We start from the raw sequence: 16,984 nt of genomic DNA, 5'->3' as shown, positions 1-16,984 counted from the left end.
GTATGAAGCCGTGGATAAACACATATCGCTTATGTGTAATTGATGTATAAGACTGATGACCTAAAGGAAAAGCTACAGAATAAAACCAATTCTAAGTCTATAAAAGATAAAGATTCATCAGATTAGGGGCCGTACAGAAACACATGTCAATATGCCGGGGACATGTCTTCACTCTCCTCAGCCTCACCTGGCACTTTGGCAGAAAACGCTAAGATTTGCCAGAGAATGGTAGTTTCCACATTACATGGCTGGGCTTTCCAGAAGGCAAAGGACACTTGACAAGATCCTCCTGGTCTTCGTGCTGGAGATAAAGGCCATGGCCTTGTTCAGCCCACCTGCACTGACCTCACATTCTGAGAACTGAGCCAGAATATTAGCCAGACTCCTGGGCTTCCAAATCATTTTCAACTGGAACCAGAGAAACCATTAAGAGTAAACATAAAGACAGTAATACTCTGACAAACAACTTTTGTAAACAGCAAAAACTAAAAACTTACACAAATGCCTCCCCATGCATTTTTAAAGATTTTTACCCCTCCCAAAAGAAAGAAAAAAAAAAAAAAACTTTGATTTTTTTTTTCTTTTTGTACATGTTTGGTACAATCGTTTGAAAGTGTCCCAGTCAGTGTAGCCAGGGTATTACCTATGTTCCATCATGGCACCTTATCAACTCAATGGTTTTCTTCCAAAGAAAGTTAATGCTGCTGAAACCTGTAACAAGGGAAAAATATGATCTAAATAATCTACATGTAAAGTTCAGACAAAAGGTATTTTGCAAGGAAATGTGCTTATAGCCTTGTGATATTAATTATTCAGAAAATGTGAGGCAGGTTGAAGATCAACATCATTTTAAGGTCAACATCATTTTGAAGTTCCTCCTGACTACTTGTCCTTATGGCAAAAATTACATGTTCTCCTAGAATAATGGCGACAGTATTAACTTTTATCCATGGCTTCCTCATGACACTAAATTGTGTCCCTCTAACTGGATTTCTCCTGCTTAATGAGAGAGACTAGAATGGAAAATTGAAGGTAGTCTTGTGTCTTCCCTAAAGTGTGACTCTATCTTGTGAATTCCTGGAGTAAGCTGCCCCGCTCCGTTTCACGCCATCAACAGAGTGATACCTGGCATCTGCAGAGGGGAGACATCTGGTATGAGGGGTGACAAGGTGCTTTGGGGCTTGGTAATGGGGCTCTTTCCCTGGCTGGTCACTCTTCATGCCAACCTTGGGATGGGCTTTGGGCTCTGTAGGGGACAGTGCACGAGAGGTGGTTTCCTTGGTTTGTGGACAGAGGCCCTGCTTTTCACTTCAGGGATTTTCTCTTTCATTATTTCATTACTCCATGTCATGAGCAGAGAAGCTCATCCTAGAAGGAAAGGTTAGCAGAGCCCAAGCACAGCAATGCCCTGCCCCATTATTCAGGGATTACCTTTATTCAGACACAACTGCGCTATGTGTCTGCCCTGAGCTCTTTACTCCCCATCAGCCTCTGTCCACTAGGGTACTTGAGAAAGGAAAGGAAACAGGTGCCTTTTCAGTGCTACTACATGTGCCGATCTGAGCTTAAAAATAGGCCAGTGAGTACACATTTAGTGCAGATGCCCCTTGCCGTGGAATGTAGAAATTTAACTGATTTGGACCTTAGCAAATATGTCTGTTGCCTTTGGTTCTGCTGGTGATGCTAACACCAAGATTTGTTAGGCACAAAATAGAAAAAGTCCATGTAACAGCAGCAATTTTCAGAGATCTTGTTACCAGGTCAGTTTAATGATATAAGTGGAAATTTCTCCAAAAAAGGTTTTAATCACCACCAACCCTGAACAATTTTGTGTTCATTTTTGATACTTCACTGTCTTCTATGCCTGGAATCCAATGAGTCTTCAAACTCCCCAAGAAGGAATACTTTTCTCTAAGAGAGATTTGTGATATAAAATCCATTGCTGTGATCCTCAAAGATTTTTTTTTTTTGCGTTCCTGAAGCAAAAATTATTTTTAATCAAAAACCTTGCCTCATACTGTGAGGCTCAGTGGTAAAGGATGCAGGAGACGTGGGTTTGATCCCTGCATTGGGAAGATCTCCTGGGGAAAGAAATGGCAACCCACTCCAGTATTCTTGCCTGGGAAATCTCATGGACAGAGGAGCTTGGTTGTCTACAGTCTATGCAGTTGCAAAGAGTCAGACTCAGCTTAGCGACTGTACAACAACAACATGCTGAAAGGACTGGAAAGTGGAGGCGCTGTGCCTGCAAGTTGGTGCTGCTGCCCTTAAGTGAGAGGTGCTTGGAGGGGATCAACTGGAGGACCATACTCCCACCTGGTTCAAGGAGTCATCCTGCCTGCCTGGGAATCAGGGAGGATCAGGGCACAAGAAGTAGACAACTCATACCGGACTGTGTTAACATCTGTGAAGTCTTCCTAAGCATAAGACATTTATTTGTAGGCATCCAAGACTGGATCTTTAGTTCAGTTCAGTTCAGTCGCTCAGTCGTGTCTGACTCTTTGCGACCCCATGAATCGCAGCACGCCAGGCCTCCCTGTCCATCACCATCTCCCAGAGTTCACTCAGACTCACGTCCATCGAGTCCGTGATGCCATCCAGCCATCTCATCCTCGGTCGTCCCCTTCTCCTCCTGCCCCCAATCCTTCCCAGCGTCAGAGTCTTTTCCAATGAGTCAACTCTTCACATGAGGTGTCCAAAGTACTGGAGCTTCAGCTTTAGCATCATTCCTTCCAAAGAAATCCCAGGGCTGATCTTCAGAATGGACTGGTTGGATCTCCTTGCAGTCCAAGGGACTCTCAAGAGTCTTCTCCAAAATTTGCTATCAAGACTCAAGGACTCCGCTAAACTTTCCATCTAGGATGGCTGGTTGAACACAGGTGTTTATCTCCTTGGCTTCTCAGGATCACCTTAAAATGAATGAGCAGGAACTTATTAAAAGGTCTAGGGAGAGCAAGCTCATATCAAGTGGATGTTCATATGTTGTTTGAATGAGAATAAATAGATTTGGTTTAGATGTAGTAAATAAGCCAACAAGCAAAACACACACTGCCACAGTTGCCTTGGAGGAAAAAGGCAACATGGCAGAGCAGGTCCTAATACTCTTATACACACCACTGTCACTCACATTTTAAGGGTCAAAATAAGTTACGTGGTCACATAATTTTAAGAGATCAAGGAAAGGCATTCCTACCATGATTCCAGAGAGATACCTGACAATATTTGGTGGCCAGCCCCATGACACAGCCCCTCTAGCAAACTTCTCTGCCTTCCTGTATTTTGGTTGCCAACACATGATATCATTCCCTGGCCCCTAACTGAAAGCCAGTCCTGATAAGCAGCAAACACCATCCATGTACAGTAGACTCCCTTATCCCTGGGGGGGTATCTTTCAACACCCCCAGTGGACAACTGAAAGCATAAATGGTATGGGGCCCTATATATATTGGGTTGGCCAAAAGGTTCCTTCAGGTTTCTATGTAACGTTTTATGGAAAAACCCAAATGAATTTTTTGGTTATCCCAATACTATGCTTTTTTCCCTACAAACACACCACCTAAGATAAAGTCTAATATATAAATTAGGCACGGTAAGAGATTAATAATAACTAATAATAAAATAGAATGATTACAATACTATCCTGTAATACGAACTATGTAAATGTGGTCTTTCTCTCTCGACATATCTTACTGTACAAATTTAATGCCTTTTCCATCTTAATTAAGCACTTAGCATGCACTGTGGTCGTAAACTTTTGCAGTTTGAGATGTGACAGCAAATTTCTTTTTATCTTGTATACAGTTTTATAAATGGAAGATTCATTCTTACCATAGATCTTAGCAACCTAAGCATATGATTTTTTTCCCCCTTTCTTTGTTAAGCCTAGAACTTCCACCTTTTCACTTAAAGAAAAACTTTACAGCTTCTCTTTGGCATGTGCAAGTTGCCAGCATCACTACTCTGGTGCCTTGGGGCCATTATAAAGTAAAGTAAAGACCACTTGACTGTTGTGAAACCGCGACAGTCAGTCTGATAAGAGATGGCTACTAAGTGACTAGTAGGCAGGTTATGGTTAACAAAGGGATAATTCACGTTCTGGGCAGGACGGAGTGGGACTGTGTGAGATTTCATCACTTTAGTCAAATGGCATGCAATTTTAAACTTATTGTTATTTCTGGAATCTTCCATTTAATATTTTTAGACTACAATTAACTGCAGGTAGCTAAAACTACAGAAAGTTACACTGCAGATAAGGAGGTTACTGTATGTAGAGGCAACTCATCTGTTGCATCCTTCTCAGAAGAGTCTGCAACAAATGGGAGAGACCAAGATAACTAAAATGTGAAAAATAAGATAACTCAAATAATAGAAGTTCCAGATCTCTATTCTTAGAAATGTTTGAGAAGTGATTTTACTCAAAATACCAGTACAGAGTGCCATGAGAAGAAGCAATCAGAAAACAAAAAGGAGATCTCAATTATTAAAACTATGACTATCATATTAAAACCTTGGAATAAGAAGCACCATACATAAGGAAATGACAAATGACAGAAAAAAAATGTATGCAAGTCTAGTTAAGAGTTTCGGTCCAAAATATATTAAATACACATTAATAGATATAAAATATATTTTCACGGCTCTTGCTTATCAAATAAAGACAACAAGCCGGTAGGAGAATGGACAACACTTGTGAATACGGTAGTTAACTGAAGAGAAAACACAAATGACCAGTAAGTATATGCTAAGATCCAGAGCCACACTGATAATGAGGGAAATGCAAATTACATCTATAATATCGTACTTTTTCACATCTTAGACCAGCAAATATCAAGAGGATTGATGATATCAAGTATCTAAACATGTGGACCAACATGTATTCTCCTATAGAATTGGCTAGCTTCTATATTAGTTAAGCCATTATGGAGAGCAATTTAATGTACATTTAACATTTAAACTGCATGTATATTTTTTCAGTAGACAGAGTTATTATTGACCTCTGTGTTGAATAGAATGCAGGTGAGTCAAGACATTCTAGATTTGGTTATTTTTAGTTTTAGCCTAAAACTGTCAATATCTGATCACTTTTGATCTATAGAAAAACTCAATATTTACACTTTCCCACAGTGATAATGATGTCATCTTCACTCTGATGTGCAAGCTTCTTTCTCTAAAGCTGACTTCTTGGAAACAGTCCTAGGACTTAGCACAAAGCAGTAACTTTTACTTAAATACTCAATTTGCATGTATGTTGAACAGTTGAACAGTTCAGCGGTTCAATGAAGACCTACAAGACCTTCTAGAAATAACACCCCAAAAAGATGTCCTTTTCATTATAGGGGACTGGAATGCAAAAGTAGGAAGTCAAGAAACACCTGGAATAACAGGCAGATTTGGCCTTGGAATACAGAATGAAGCAGAGCAAAGGCTAATAGAGTTTTGCCAAGAAAATTCACTGGTCATAGCAAACACGCTCTTCCAACAACACAAGAGAAGACTCTACACATGAACATCATCAAATGGTCAACACCGAAATCAGATTGATTACATTCTTTGCAGCCAAAGATGGAGAAGCTCTATACAGTCAATAAAAATAAGACCAGGAGCTGACTGTGGCTCAGATCATGAACTCCTTGTTGCCAAATTAAGACTTAAATTGAAGAAAGTAGGGAAAACCACTAGACCATTCAGGTATGACCTAAATCAAATCCCTTATGATTATATAGTGGAAGTGACAAATGGATTTAAGGGACTAGATCTGATAGATAGGGTGCCTGAAGAACTATGGATGGAGGATTGTGACATTGTGCAAGAGGCTGTGATGAAGACCATCCCCAAGAAAAAGAAATGCAAAAAGGCAAAGTGGTTGTCTGAGGAGGACTTACAGATAGCTGAGAAAAGAGAAGTGAAAGGCAAAGGAGAAAAGGAAAGATATACCCATTTGAATGCAGAGTTCCAAAGAACAGCAAGGAGAGAGAAGAAAACCTTCCTCAGTGATCAATGCAAAAAAGTAGAGGAAAACAATAGAATGGAAAAGACTAGAAATCTCTTCAAAAATTTAGAGATACCAAGGGAAATTTTCATGCAAAGATGGGCACAATAAAGGACAGAAATGGTATGGACCTAACAGAAGCAGAAGATATTAAGAAGAGGTGGCAAGAATACACAGAAGAACTATATAAAAGAGATCTTCATGACCCAGATAATCACGATGGTGTGATCACTCACCTAGAGCCAGACATCCTGGAATGTGAAGTCAAGTGAGCCTTGGAAGGCATCACTACAAACAAAGCTAGTGGAGGTGATGAAATTCCAGTTGAGCTGTTTCAAATCTTCAAAGATGATGCTGTGTAAGTGCTGCACTCAATATGCCAGCAAATTTGTAAAATGCAGCAGTGTCCACAGGACTGGGAAAAGTCAGTTTTCATTCCAGTCCCAAAGAAAGGCAATGCAAAAGAATGCTCAAACTACTGCACAGTTGCACTCATCTCACATGCTAGCAAAGTCATGCTCAAAATTCTCCAAGCCAGGCTTCAGCAATATGTGAACCATGAACTTTCAGATGTTCAAGCTGGATTTAGAAAAGGCAGAGGAACCAGAGATCAAATTGCCAACATCTGTTGGATCACAGAAAAAGCAAGAGAGTTCCAGAAAAACATCTATTTCTGCTTTATTGACTATGCCAAAGCCTTTGACTGTGTGGATCACAACAAACTGGAAAATTCTTAAAGAGATGGAAAAACCAGACCACCTTACCTGCCTCCTGAGAAATCTGTATGCAGTTCAGGAAGCAACAGTCAGAACTGGACGTGAAACAACACACTGGTTCCAAATTGGGAAAGGAATACTTCAAGGCTGTATATTATCACTCTGCTTATTTAACTTATATGCAGAGTACATCATGAGAAACGCTGAACTGTGATGAAGCACAAGCTGGAATCAAGATTGTTGGGAGAAATATCAATAACTTCAGATATGCAGATTACACCACCCTTATGGCAAAAAATGAAGAAGAACTAAGGACCCTCTTGATGAAAGTGAAAAAGGAGAGCAAAAAGTTTGGCTTAAAACTCAACATTCAGAAAACTAAGATCATGAATCTGGTCCCATCACTTCATGGTAAATAGATAGGGACAAAGTGGAAACAGTGAGAGACTTTATTTTGGGGGGCTCCAAAATCACTGCAGAGAGTGACTGCAGCCATGAAATCAAAAGATGCTTGCTCCTTCAAAGAAAAGTTATAACCAACCTAGACAGCTTATTAAAAAGCAGAGATATCACTTTGCCAACAAACGTCCATCTAGTCAAAGCTATGGTTTTTCCAGTAGTCATGTGTGGATGTGAGAGTTGGACCATAAAGAAAGCTGAGTGCTGAAGAATTGATGCTTTTGAACTGTGGTGTTGGAGAAGACTGTGGTGTTGAGTGTCCCTTGGATTGCAAGGAGATCCAAACAGTCCATCCTAAAGGAAATCTGTCCTGAATATTCACTAGAAGGACTGATGATGAAGCTGAAACTCCAATACTTTGGCCACTTGACGCATAGAACTGACTCATTTGAAAAGACCCTGATACTGGGAAAGGTTAAAGGCAGGAGGAGAAAGGGATGACAGAGGATGAGATGGTTGGATGGCATCACCGACTCAATAGACATGAATTTGAGTAAACTCCAGGAGTTGGTGATGGACAGGGAGGCCTGGCGTGCTGCGGTCCATGGGGTCCCAAAGAGTCAGATGCAACTGAGCTGAACTGAACTGCAGGTATGTTTGACCCAGGAATTCTCACAGCTGATGTGTGTGACATTGTATATATGCATAGATAGACATGCAAAGCTGTTCATTGCAATTTATGATTTTTTAGCGCTTTTGTAGAGGTTTAATTCATATACCATAAAATTCATCCATTTAAGGTGGGGCTTTAGTAAATATACAGCATTCTTCAGCTATGACCACAGTCATCCCAGAAAGAAACCCCACACCCGTTAGCAGTCATTCCCCATCTCTCTCCTCCTACCCCAGCCCTAGGCAGCTACTTTTGTGTCTATTTGTCTGTTCTGGACATTTCCTATAAATGGCATCATACAATATGTGATCTTTGTGACTGGCCTTAGTAATTTAGTATAGCATTTTCAAGTTTCTTCCATATTGTATCATCTATTAGTGTTTCTTTTTTTCTTTCTTTTTTTTTTTTTGCTAAATCATGCTGCTAAGTCACTTCAGTCGTGTCCGACTCTGTGCGACCCCAGAGACGGCAGCCCACCAGGCTCCCCTGTCCCTGGGATTCTTCAGGCAAGAACACTGGAGTGGGGTGCCATTTCCTTCTCCAATGCATGAAAATGAAAAGTGAAAGTGACGTCGCTCAGTCATGTCCGACTCCTAGCGACTCCATGGACTGCAGCCTACCAGGCTCCTCCATCCATGGGATTTTCCAGGCAAGAGTACTGGAGTGGGGTGCCATTGCCTTCTCCATGCTAAATCATACCCATTGTAAAAATGGATTTCATATTTTTTAAATGTGAATGTAAAAATACATTCATTACTTGGCGGACATTTGAGTTTTTTCTGCTTTTTAGGTTATGATGAATAATGCTGATATAAACATTTGTGTATAAGTTTTTATGGACATATTTTTCATTCTTTTTGTGTATATAATACATAGGAGTAGAATTGGTAGGTTTTATGGTAATTCTATTTTTCCTGTTTTGAGGAACTATCAAACTCTTCTCCAATATTCCTGTACCATTTTGCATTCCTACTAGCAGTAAGTGAGGGGTTCAAATTCTCCACATTCTCTCCAGCACTTGTTATTGTTTATCATTTTTACTGTAGGCATCCTAGTAAGTATGAAGTGTATCACATTGTTGTTTTGATTTGTATTTCTTTAATTACTAATGATGCTGAGACTCTTTTCACATGCCTTTTGGCCTTTCATGAATCTTCTTTGGAGAAACGTCTATTAAAATCCTTTGCCCATTTTTAAATTGGAATATTTGCCACTTTATTATTGAGTTGTAAGGTTTCTTTATATACTCTGGACATAGTTCTTTTATCAAAATGATTTGCAAATATTTTCTCCCAGTGTATAGGTTTGCCATTTCACTTTCTTGATGGTATCCTTTGAAGCACAAAGTTTAAAATTTTAATATGATCCATTTTCTTTTTTTCCTTCTGTTGCTTGTGCGTTGCCAAAACTCAGCCTCTGTTCACCGGTGCTGAATAGAAATGCAGACCCAGAGTTTTGGATGAAGTAGAAAAGAGTGGATTTTATTGCTTTGCCAGGCAAAGGGGGCCACAATGGGCTACTGCCCTCAAGACTGTATGACCCACCCTGGAGGGGATGGTGAGAAGTTTTTCAGTGTTCAAGGAACAGGGCATGATCAGCTTGTGGACAATTCTTGGATTGGTTGCCATCAGGGTGAAGTTTCAAGCATCATCAATTTTCTGGTTTCAACCAGTCTAGAGTCTGTGTTCTTGTTGATAAGCAGTTTTCATCTGGAGAGGTGTGTTTCCCAGACAACTTAGGAATGTGTGTCAAGCCTTTATCAATGTCATTCAGGGAAGTGGGAGCTCGGTGATTCTGCTATGCGGCAGAATTATAGTCGGATTTGTTACCAGTTCCCTAGCCCAACAGCCATCCTTCATTTTTGCATCTTCACGTTTCCCAGTCATTAACTCTTGAGCCAGCATTGTACTTCAAAAGACAAGAATACAGGCACTTGTACAGTTTCACTTTTGCTATCTAAAAAACTAGTGCCTAATCCAAGGATACAAAGATTTCTTTCAGTGTTTTCTTCTAGGAATTTTATAGTTTTAGCTCTAAGATTTAGGTCTATGACCAGTTTTAGTTAGGTTTTTATTACAGTTTGAGGTAAAAGTCCCTCTGCATTCCTTTGTATGTAAATATACAGTCATCCCAACACTGTTGAAAATAATGTTCTTTCTCCATTGAATATTCTTGGCATTTTTGTTTTAAGAAATCAATAAGGGACTTATTTCTAGAGTCTCAATTGTATTTCATTAATAGAAATATCTGTCCTTATGCTAGTACCACATTGTCCTGATTATAGGAGCTGACTAGAACTTTGAAAGCAAGAATTGTCAGTCCTCCAACTTTATTCTTTTTAAATATTGTTTTGGCTATTCTGGATCCCTTGCATTTGCATATGAATTTGAGAATCACCTTATCATTTGGGGAGGAAAAAAGCTGGAATTTTAGTAAGGATTTTGTTTAATCTGTAAATCAATTTTTAGGTATTCCCAGTAGTGTCATTCCATTTATTTATATTTTCTTTAATATCTTTCAACAGGGTTTCTGTAGTCTTTGGTGTAGATATCTTGTACATCTTTTATTAAATTTATTCCTAAGTGTTTGTTTTTAATATTAAGTCAAATGTTTTTCTTAATTTCATTTGGAAATGTTTAACCCTAATGAATACAAATGCAGTCAATTTTTGTATATTGATCTCATATCTTGCAACCTTGCTAAACCTGTTCTATCAGATTTTAATGGCTTCCCTAGTATTTTTCTACATATAAAGTCTTGACATCTGCAGATAGAGATAATTTTACTTCTTCCTTTCCAATTTGAATGCCTTTTGAAAATCTTTTTCTTGCCTAATTGACAGAGAGAGAACTTTTAGTACAGTGTTGAACTGGCAAGAGCATTTCCTGAACATCCTTCTCCTCTTCCTGATCTTAAAAGTAAACCATTAAATATTTTACCGTTAAGTTTGATGTTAGCTGTGGGGTTTTTATAAATGTTCTTTATCAGGCTGAGGAAGTTTCCTTTTATTCCTAGTTTGTTAAGTATTTTCATCATGGAATAGTATTAAGTTTGTCAAATGCTTTCTCTGTATCCATTGAAATGAAAAAGTGTTTTGTCCTTTTTCAGATAAATTACATTGGTTGATTTTTATATGTTGAACCAACCTTGAATTCCTAGGATAAATTATCTTTGACCATGGCATATAATCTCTTTTTATGTTGTTGAAATAGGTTGCTAGTATTTCATTGAGGTGTCTTGTGTGCATATTCATATATGACATAGCATATTTTCTAAAAGTGACAATTTTGAAATAACCTTAATGTCCTAATGACAATTTTTAAATGACCTAAATCAGTAGGGAGTAGTTGCATAAGCTACATTGCAATCTAAATGAAAAATAAGGAGAGCTATACATACATGGATAGAAGACATAAGCTGCTTTTCTTAAAAAAATGTGGTAGAATACAATACTCATAATGCTTTTCCTAACACTTACATAAAATATAGACAAAACATAAACTGTGATATTTTCATATTTGTATTTGTGTAGACATTGGTATAAACAGTAAAATATCTGAATGAATATACATCAGACTGATAGTGGCAGTTCCCACAGGGGATTGAAGTGGGATTTACCTGTATTAAAATTTTTATAATGGGGAAATATACCTGTATATTTCTGTAAATTTAAAATGCATAAATGTTTATAAGCATAAAAATTAACTCATTGATACATATAAACCCATGTCTTAACAAATTTTACTGTAAACTAAGGGAAACTTCTGTTAGCCCACAACACAGTCCTATTATTACCACACAAACATAGATGCAGTTGGTACGATTAAAACTGTGTCAGCTAAAAACTGGTAATAAATTTAGAAAGAGAATTAGTATAGGATCAACACAGATATACTGCAATAGGAAAAGGAGGAAGGGACAAGAACAAATGACCAGTGTAAAGAAAAAAAATACCAGCAAAATATTACCAAGGAGAAGCTGAAAATCATCATCAAACTTTATTGCTATAAATTCCAAAAGCTGATTAAGTAATAGCCTCAATGAAAGAAGAACTCATTGGTAAGACATGAGAGCTCAAGGAACAGCCAGTGAGGCAACAGAGGGAAATAAAATGAGACTCAACTGAGGAAAAGGGCAGAGGAAGAAAATGAGTCCATTACAGAAAGCACGTCTGCATGGATTCAAAGGAAAGGGACGCTGCTGAGAACACAGTGAGAAGCATGGAAGGCAGGGCTGAGAAAAAGGAACAAAGCAAAATGGAAACAAACAATCAGAAGGTAAGAAACTGAATGAGCATTATGGAAGAAAAGGGGGGTCAAACATAAATAGTTTGGTATTCCTGAAGAAAGAACACTAACAAATTGATTATATATATATATATATATATTATCAGTACAGAAGGAAATTTATTTCCTTCTCCAAAGATCTTCACAACCCAGGAATCGAACCTGCATCTCCTGAATTTCAGGCAGACTCTACCACTGAGCCACCTGGGCCATCCCATGGACAAAGGAGCCAGGCGGGCTGTAGTCCACAGGATCACAAAAGAGCTGGACATGACTTAGCAACTTAACAACAACATATATATATATATATGTATATATAGTATATTTTACTATATTACAATTCAGAAGCTATAATTTTCTTTGAGTCCATCTCAAAGAGAACAAACTTGAGGCAAGCAAGAATTTATTAGAAAAACTGAAAAAAGGACACATAGTGAACACTAAATTAATTTTTAGGACTAAAATAACTGCAGGAATTGTATTAGAGTGCAAAAGATAAATGTTGTAAATTAACAGTGTAGAAATGATTCAGTAAATATTGAAGAGCAGTGTAAGAGAATGAAGGGCAGTGTATTATGTTGATTTCCTCATCTTTTAATATCCAGAGATTAAAATAGTTTATAGCTGATAAGTCATGTATTAGAAGTGTAAATATAATTAAAGGTTCACAGGAAAAATCAGAATAAAAAAGAGATAACAGTGAACTAAAATGGATGGATGAGGGAAAAACAGAGCTAAGATACTGACCCACACACCATGTTAGCCATGAGAAGCGTGACTGCCATTAAACTGCTCTGAGATCTTTATGGTGTCTGATGGTGTCTGGGAGAAGAACAATATGATGATCTCAGTAGATGCAAAAAAGCACTTGCTTAACTTCAATACCTCTTCATAATACAACTCTTAACAAACTAGGGAAAAAGAGGACTTCCCTCACCTGATAAATGATACCTATCACATTCTCACTGCTGACATCATTTTCAGTGGGAAAATTCCCTCCCTCCAACTTCATGAATAAGACAAGGATGTCACTATCTCATGTGGCCTACAGTGTGGTTTTGTAAGTTCCAGCCAGAATGGCAAAAGGAGAAGAAATCTAAGGCATAAAGATCAGAAAGGAAGAAACAAAACTGTCATTCGGTTACATTTCAGTTAGCAACATAGAAACCCAGCTAAAAGACAGCCAACTATAGGATATATTGAGTTGGCCAAAAAGTTCATTTGCATTTTTACGGGAGTCTTTGACCAATCCAATATCTTATAGTATCAATATACTTCCTACTGTGTCCTTTTATAACTTTAAAATTTTGCACCTTGGGTACACATTGCCAGACAAAACTCTTAATCATTTTAAAGTTGTCCCTGATCTTTTAAAACTATATACAATATTCTGTTGGCATAAAATGATGTGCATATGTTTATATGCATTAAAAATTGCTGAAAAGGCTGGTCATCGAAAATAAGGGTAATTTTCAATGTAGTACAGTTTGTTTGTAGTTTTTCCCCTTTTGTTGGTTTGAATTATCATATACTATATTTATAATGAAAATTGAACCATGTTTACTGTGAGAAAATGAGGAAATAAACTCCTCAAAATAGATATTTCCATAATCTCTACATACTTGGGCCAGAAATTTCTCATTTTAAAAACTCCCCTGCTGATTCTGATGATCACATTTGGAAACCACAGGGGTAGGATTTATCGTCTAATTTGGGACCATCAGCTAAACTGCTGAAGCAAATGTATATTACCTTTGTCTAAAACCCAAATGTAAACCAAAACCAAGTGATTACCAGCCTACATTTCAGAATCTCACCATTATGTTGGGCTCATTAATAGACGCAATTGCCCTGTTAACCAGGCTTTAGCCAGCCCCTGGCTTCCTCCCTGGCAGCCTCAGTCATTTCCTTCCAGAACTTCACTAACCACCTGCCATATTGGGCATGTGTGGGGTCAGAGCATGGGCGGAAGGCCCTGGCCTCTGAGGGACCCCATTATACTTGGAAATACTCAGGGAAATGGACAAAAGTATACACTGCAGTGGTTGCAGAAAAGTCCAAAGGGCAGTGAAAGCAGGAAATGATACCTGGTGATAAGGCAGTGGTTTTGTCATAGGGTAAGTAGCCCAGTTTCTGCCGTCATCCCATAGAACCAGGGACAAAGTACAGCAAAGATGGAAGGAACCCAGTAGATGGTGTGGCCAGGGACATTTAGCACCTGTGCTCCAGGGCGGTGCTCTTCACACAGAACTCCAGGCTTGTAGTTTACTGGGGCTGCTGCATCCAAGTACCACAGGGAGGCATAAATAAACAGGAGACACACACTGTCTCAGTTTGGGGGCTAGTAGTCTGAGATCGATTGTTGGCAGCGTTGGTTTCTCGTGCAGGTGAGAAAGAATCTGTCCCATGCCTCTCTCCTGCTTCTGGTGTTTTGCTAGCAGTCTTCAGCTTGTAAGAGGCATCACCTTGCTCTCCGCTTCGTGATCACACAGAGTTCTCCCTGTGTACACATCTGTGCCCAGTCTTCCTCTGGTTATAATTGCACCAGTCCTATAGGACTGGGGGCCCACCTGCTCCAGGATGACCTCATCTTAACTAAGTACGTCTGCAACAGCCCAGTTTCCAAATAAGGTCACATTCTGAGGTCCTGGGGCTTAGGACTTCATCATATGGATTTGGGGGTGGGAGGGACCTAGTTCAACTCATAACACAGGCAAATGGTGCTCTCCAGAATTTGGGCAGCCAGGATACTCTGGCTATAGAGAACGCTTCTTATTAGTTGACCAGCTTGATTTCTCAGAGCTCTGAAGTCACCGTGGGGGTGGAGCAGCGGGTTTTGGTGGGGGTTGCTGTGAGCCTCTAATGGTGGGTGGAGGTATGTTGGTTCACCTGTGTTTATCTGTCACTACAGGTTATATTGAAGCTGCCATCATTCCAGCCGGAGCTCGAAGGATTCGTGTGGTGGAGGATAAACCTGGCCACAGTTTTCTGGGTAAAACAAAAATGTTCGACTCATAGTTTATGTTCTGAACGTTGATTTGGATAATCAAGCTGCTAATTTGGGTCAGCGAAATGCTGACACAGTGCTCTCAGACCATTGATTTTAACTCATATTTTAGGCGTACTGAGTAATCAGCATGTACCACGCAGTTCTGTCGTATTTGGCTAAAGTGCAGCCAACCCCCAGGTGGATGAGGGGAGCGCGTAAATAGGAACCACCAGCTTTGGACAGGAAGGCAGGTGATAGAAGAGTGAATGAAGGATGTTGTAAGGAATCGGGGTAGGCTGAGTCCCCCAGAGTAACTCCAGGAGCGCTCAGGCAGCCAGAGCCTGAGCAGCAAGGGTGCAGCACCCAACTTGTGGGAGCTCCTGTAGGCTGTGGTTGGCTCTCGGGGTGACTCCTTATCTGGAAGAAGAACTGCTCTCAATCTAACGGAAGCCCAAAAGAACGCTGGTTTCACTGAGTACTGTGTGCCCCAAATTCCCAGTGCCAACTGCATGGGCGATTGCTCATCTTTCTGTAGGATTAAGTTGCATTCCACACTGGTCTTCATTGCCTTCGACAGAGCGGACAGAACTGTGCTTAAAGCCCAAGGATTGTTCTGTTTAGCCCCTTCTTAGCCACAGAAGATCCTCTGAGTGTGTCCTAAACTCAATTCTTAGACTCTCCATGAGTCCCCGAAAGGCCCACCTTGTGCTCAGATACCAGGGTGGCACTAGCACTGAGCTGACACACAGCCGTTCTGAATGCTGCCTCGCGCAGGGCCCGCCTCTGCCCTGAGTTCACGGGGATGGGGCGTGCTGTGCCCCCTGTCACCCCAGCCCTGCTCCCGCATTCCTGTCTTGGGCTGGATTTCGCATGGAGGTGGCTAACCTCCTGCCCAGGCACCCCTCTCAAGCGTCCTCATGTTGTATCTCCCCATCTGTGTGGCAAGGTGCTGTTTGAGATTTTTTTTTTATGTAAGACATGATCTTTTTCTGGCTTCAAACTTAAGAATTAAGCTATTTTGGCTAAAATGAAGTTTACTCATGAAACGCTTTTATTTCAACCTTTATCACTGATTTTTAAAAACATGGCTTTGTCCACATTCCTTACTTTGTAGATAAAAGTATCTAAGTCTTTCTTTGAAATGGTCTCCACTTGAAAAACCCAAAGTCTGATGAGATGGACGCAGACCAAACCTCTAGTAGGCAGGTGTGCAGTGAAGATCACCATCCTATAGAGGAGTTGTGAACCACTACAGACACCGAGATAGCCCTCTCACACCTGACTTGGGAGTGGGCACAGGAGCTCCCGTTTATAAGTGCCTGCACCAGGCTCGTGGGCAAGCAGCCCCCGGGGGTCCCTACTGGGTCCCAGACAGCCCTGCCCCCTCCAACTCTCTCACCTGCCGCCCATCCATCCACGTCCTGGAAGCCATAATGGACGTTGCTCTTCCTGCTGCCAGCCTGGGGCCTGCTGTTCCTCAGGTTGGCATCCACATTGGTCTCCATCAACCCTGTGGTTTTTCCCACGCTGGCCCAGTCCAGCCTGGCACTCTTCTCTGCAGCCATCCCAGCTGTTGCTTTACAAATAGAGTGATGCTCATAAATGCTTTCCAAAACAGGGCCTGCCCTGCTCTCTGCAGCTTTTTCAAAGTGACAGCCTTTTTACCAAATTCTTGAAGAACACCAGCCCCTTCTTTCTGCCCATCTAAGGATATTTGGTCAACTTTATCAGCATTTGTTTTGGGGCCCCATCACCCAGTGTCATGCCAAAAGTTAGCATTTCCAACTGTTCCACTGGCCCTCCCCTACCTGGAGATGTTTCTGCTCCCCAGAAGCATTGGGCCTCTGTGGGAATCTGACATCACCTTTGACCTTTATCTTATTCAAAACTCATGATCCTGGTATCTCAAGTGCTGGCACAATTCCAAGGTCA

General features: G+C 40.2%; 1 protein-coding gene across 1 annotated transcript in view; it reads left to right on the top strand.

Annotated features, from left to right (window-relative positions):
• The window catches only part of ADAMTS17 (ADAM metallopeptidase with thrombospondin type 1 motif 17), a 395,327-nt gene that overhangs the window by 292,926 nt on the left and 85,417 nt on the right, over nucleotides 1-16,984 (top strand). Inside the window, exon 16 of the mRNA XM_040257013.1 lies at nucleotides 14,975-15,055. Coding sequence (XP_040112947.1) covers nucleotides 14,975-15,055 — 81 coding nt within the window. The remainder of the gene's footprint in view (nucleotides 1-14,974; nucleotides 15,056-16,984) is intronic.

Source organism: Oryx dammah, unplaced genomic scaffold (genome assembly GCF_014754425.2).
Source record: "Oryx dammah isolate SB20612 unplaced genomic scaffold, SCBI_Odam_1.1 HiC_scaffold_16, whole genome shotgun sequence".
Lineage (NCBI taxonomy): Eukaryota > Metazoa > Chordata > Mammalia > Artiodactyla > Bovidae > Oryx > Oryx dammah.
This window is presented reverse-complemented; position numbering and strand designations above follow the sequence as displayed.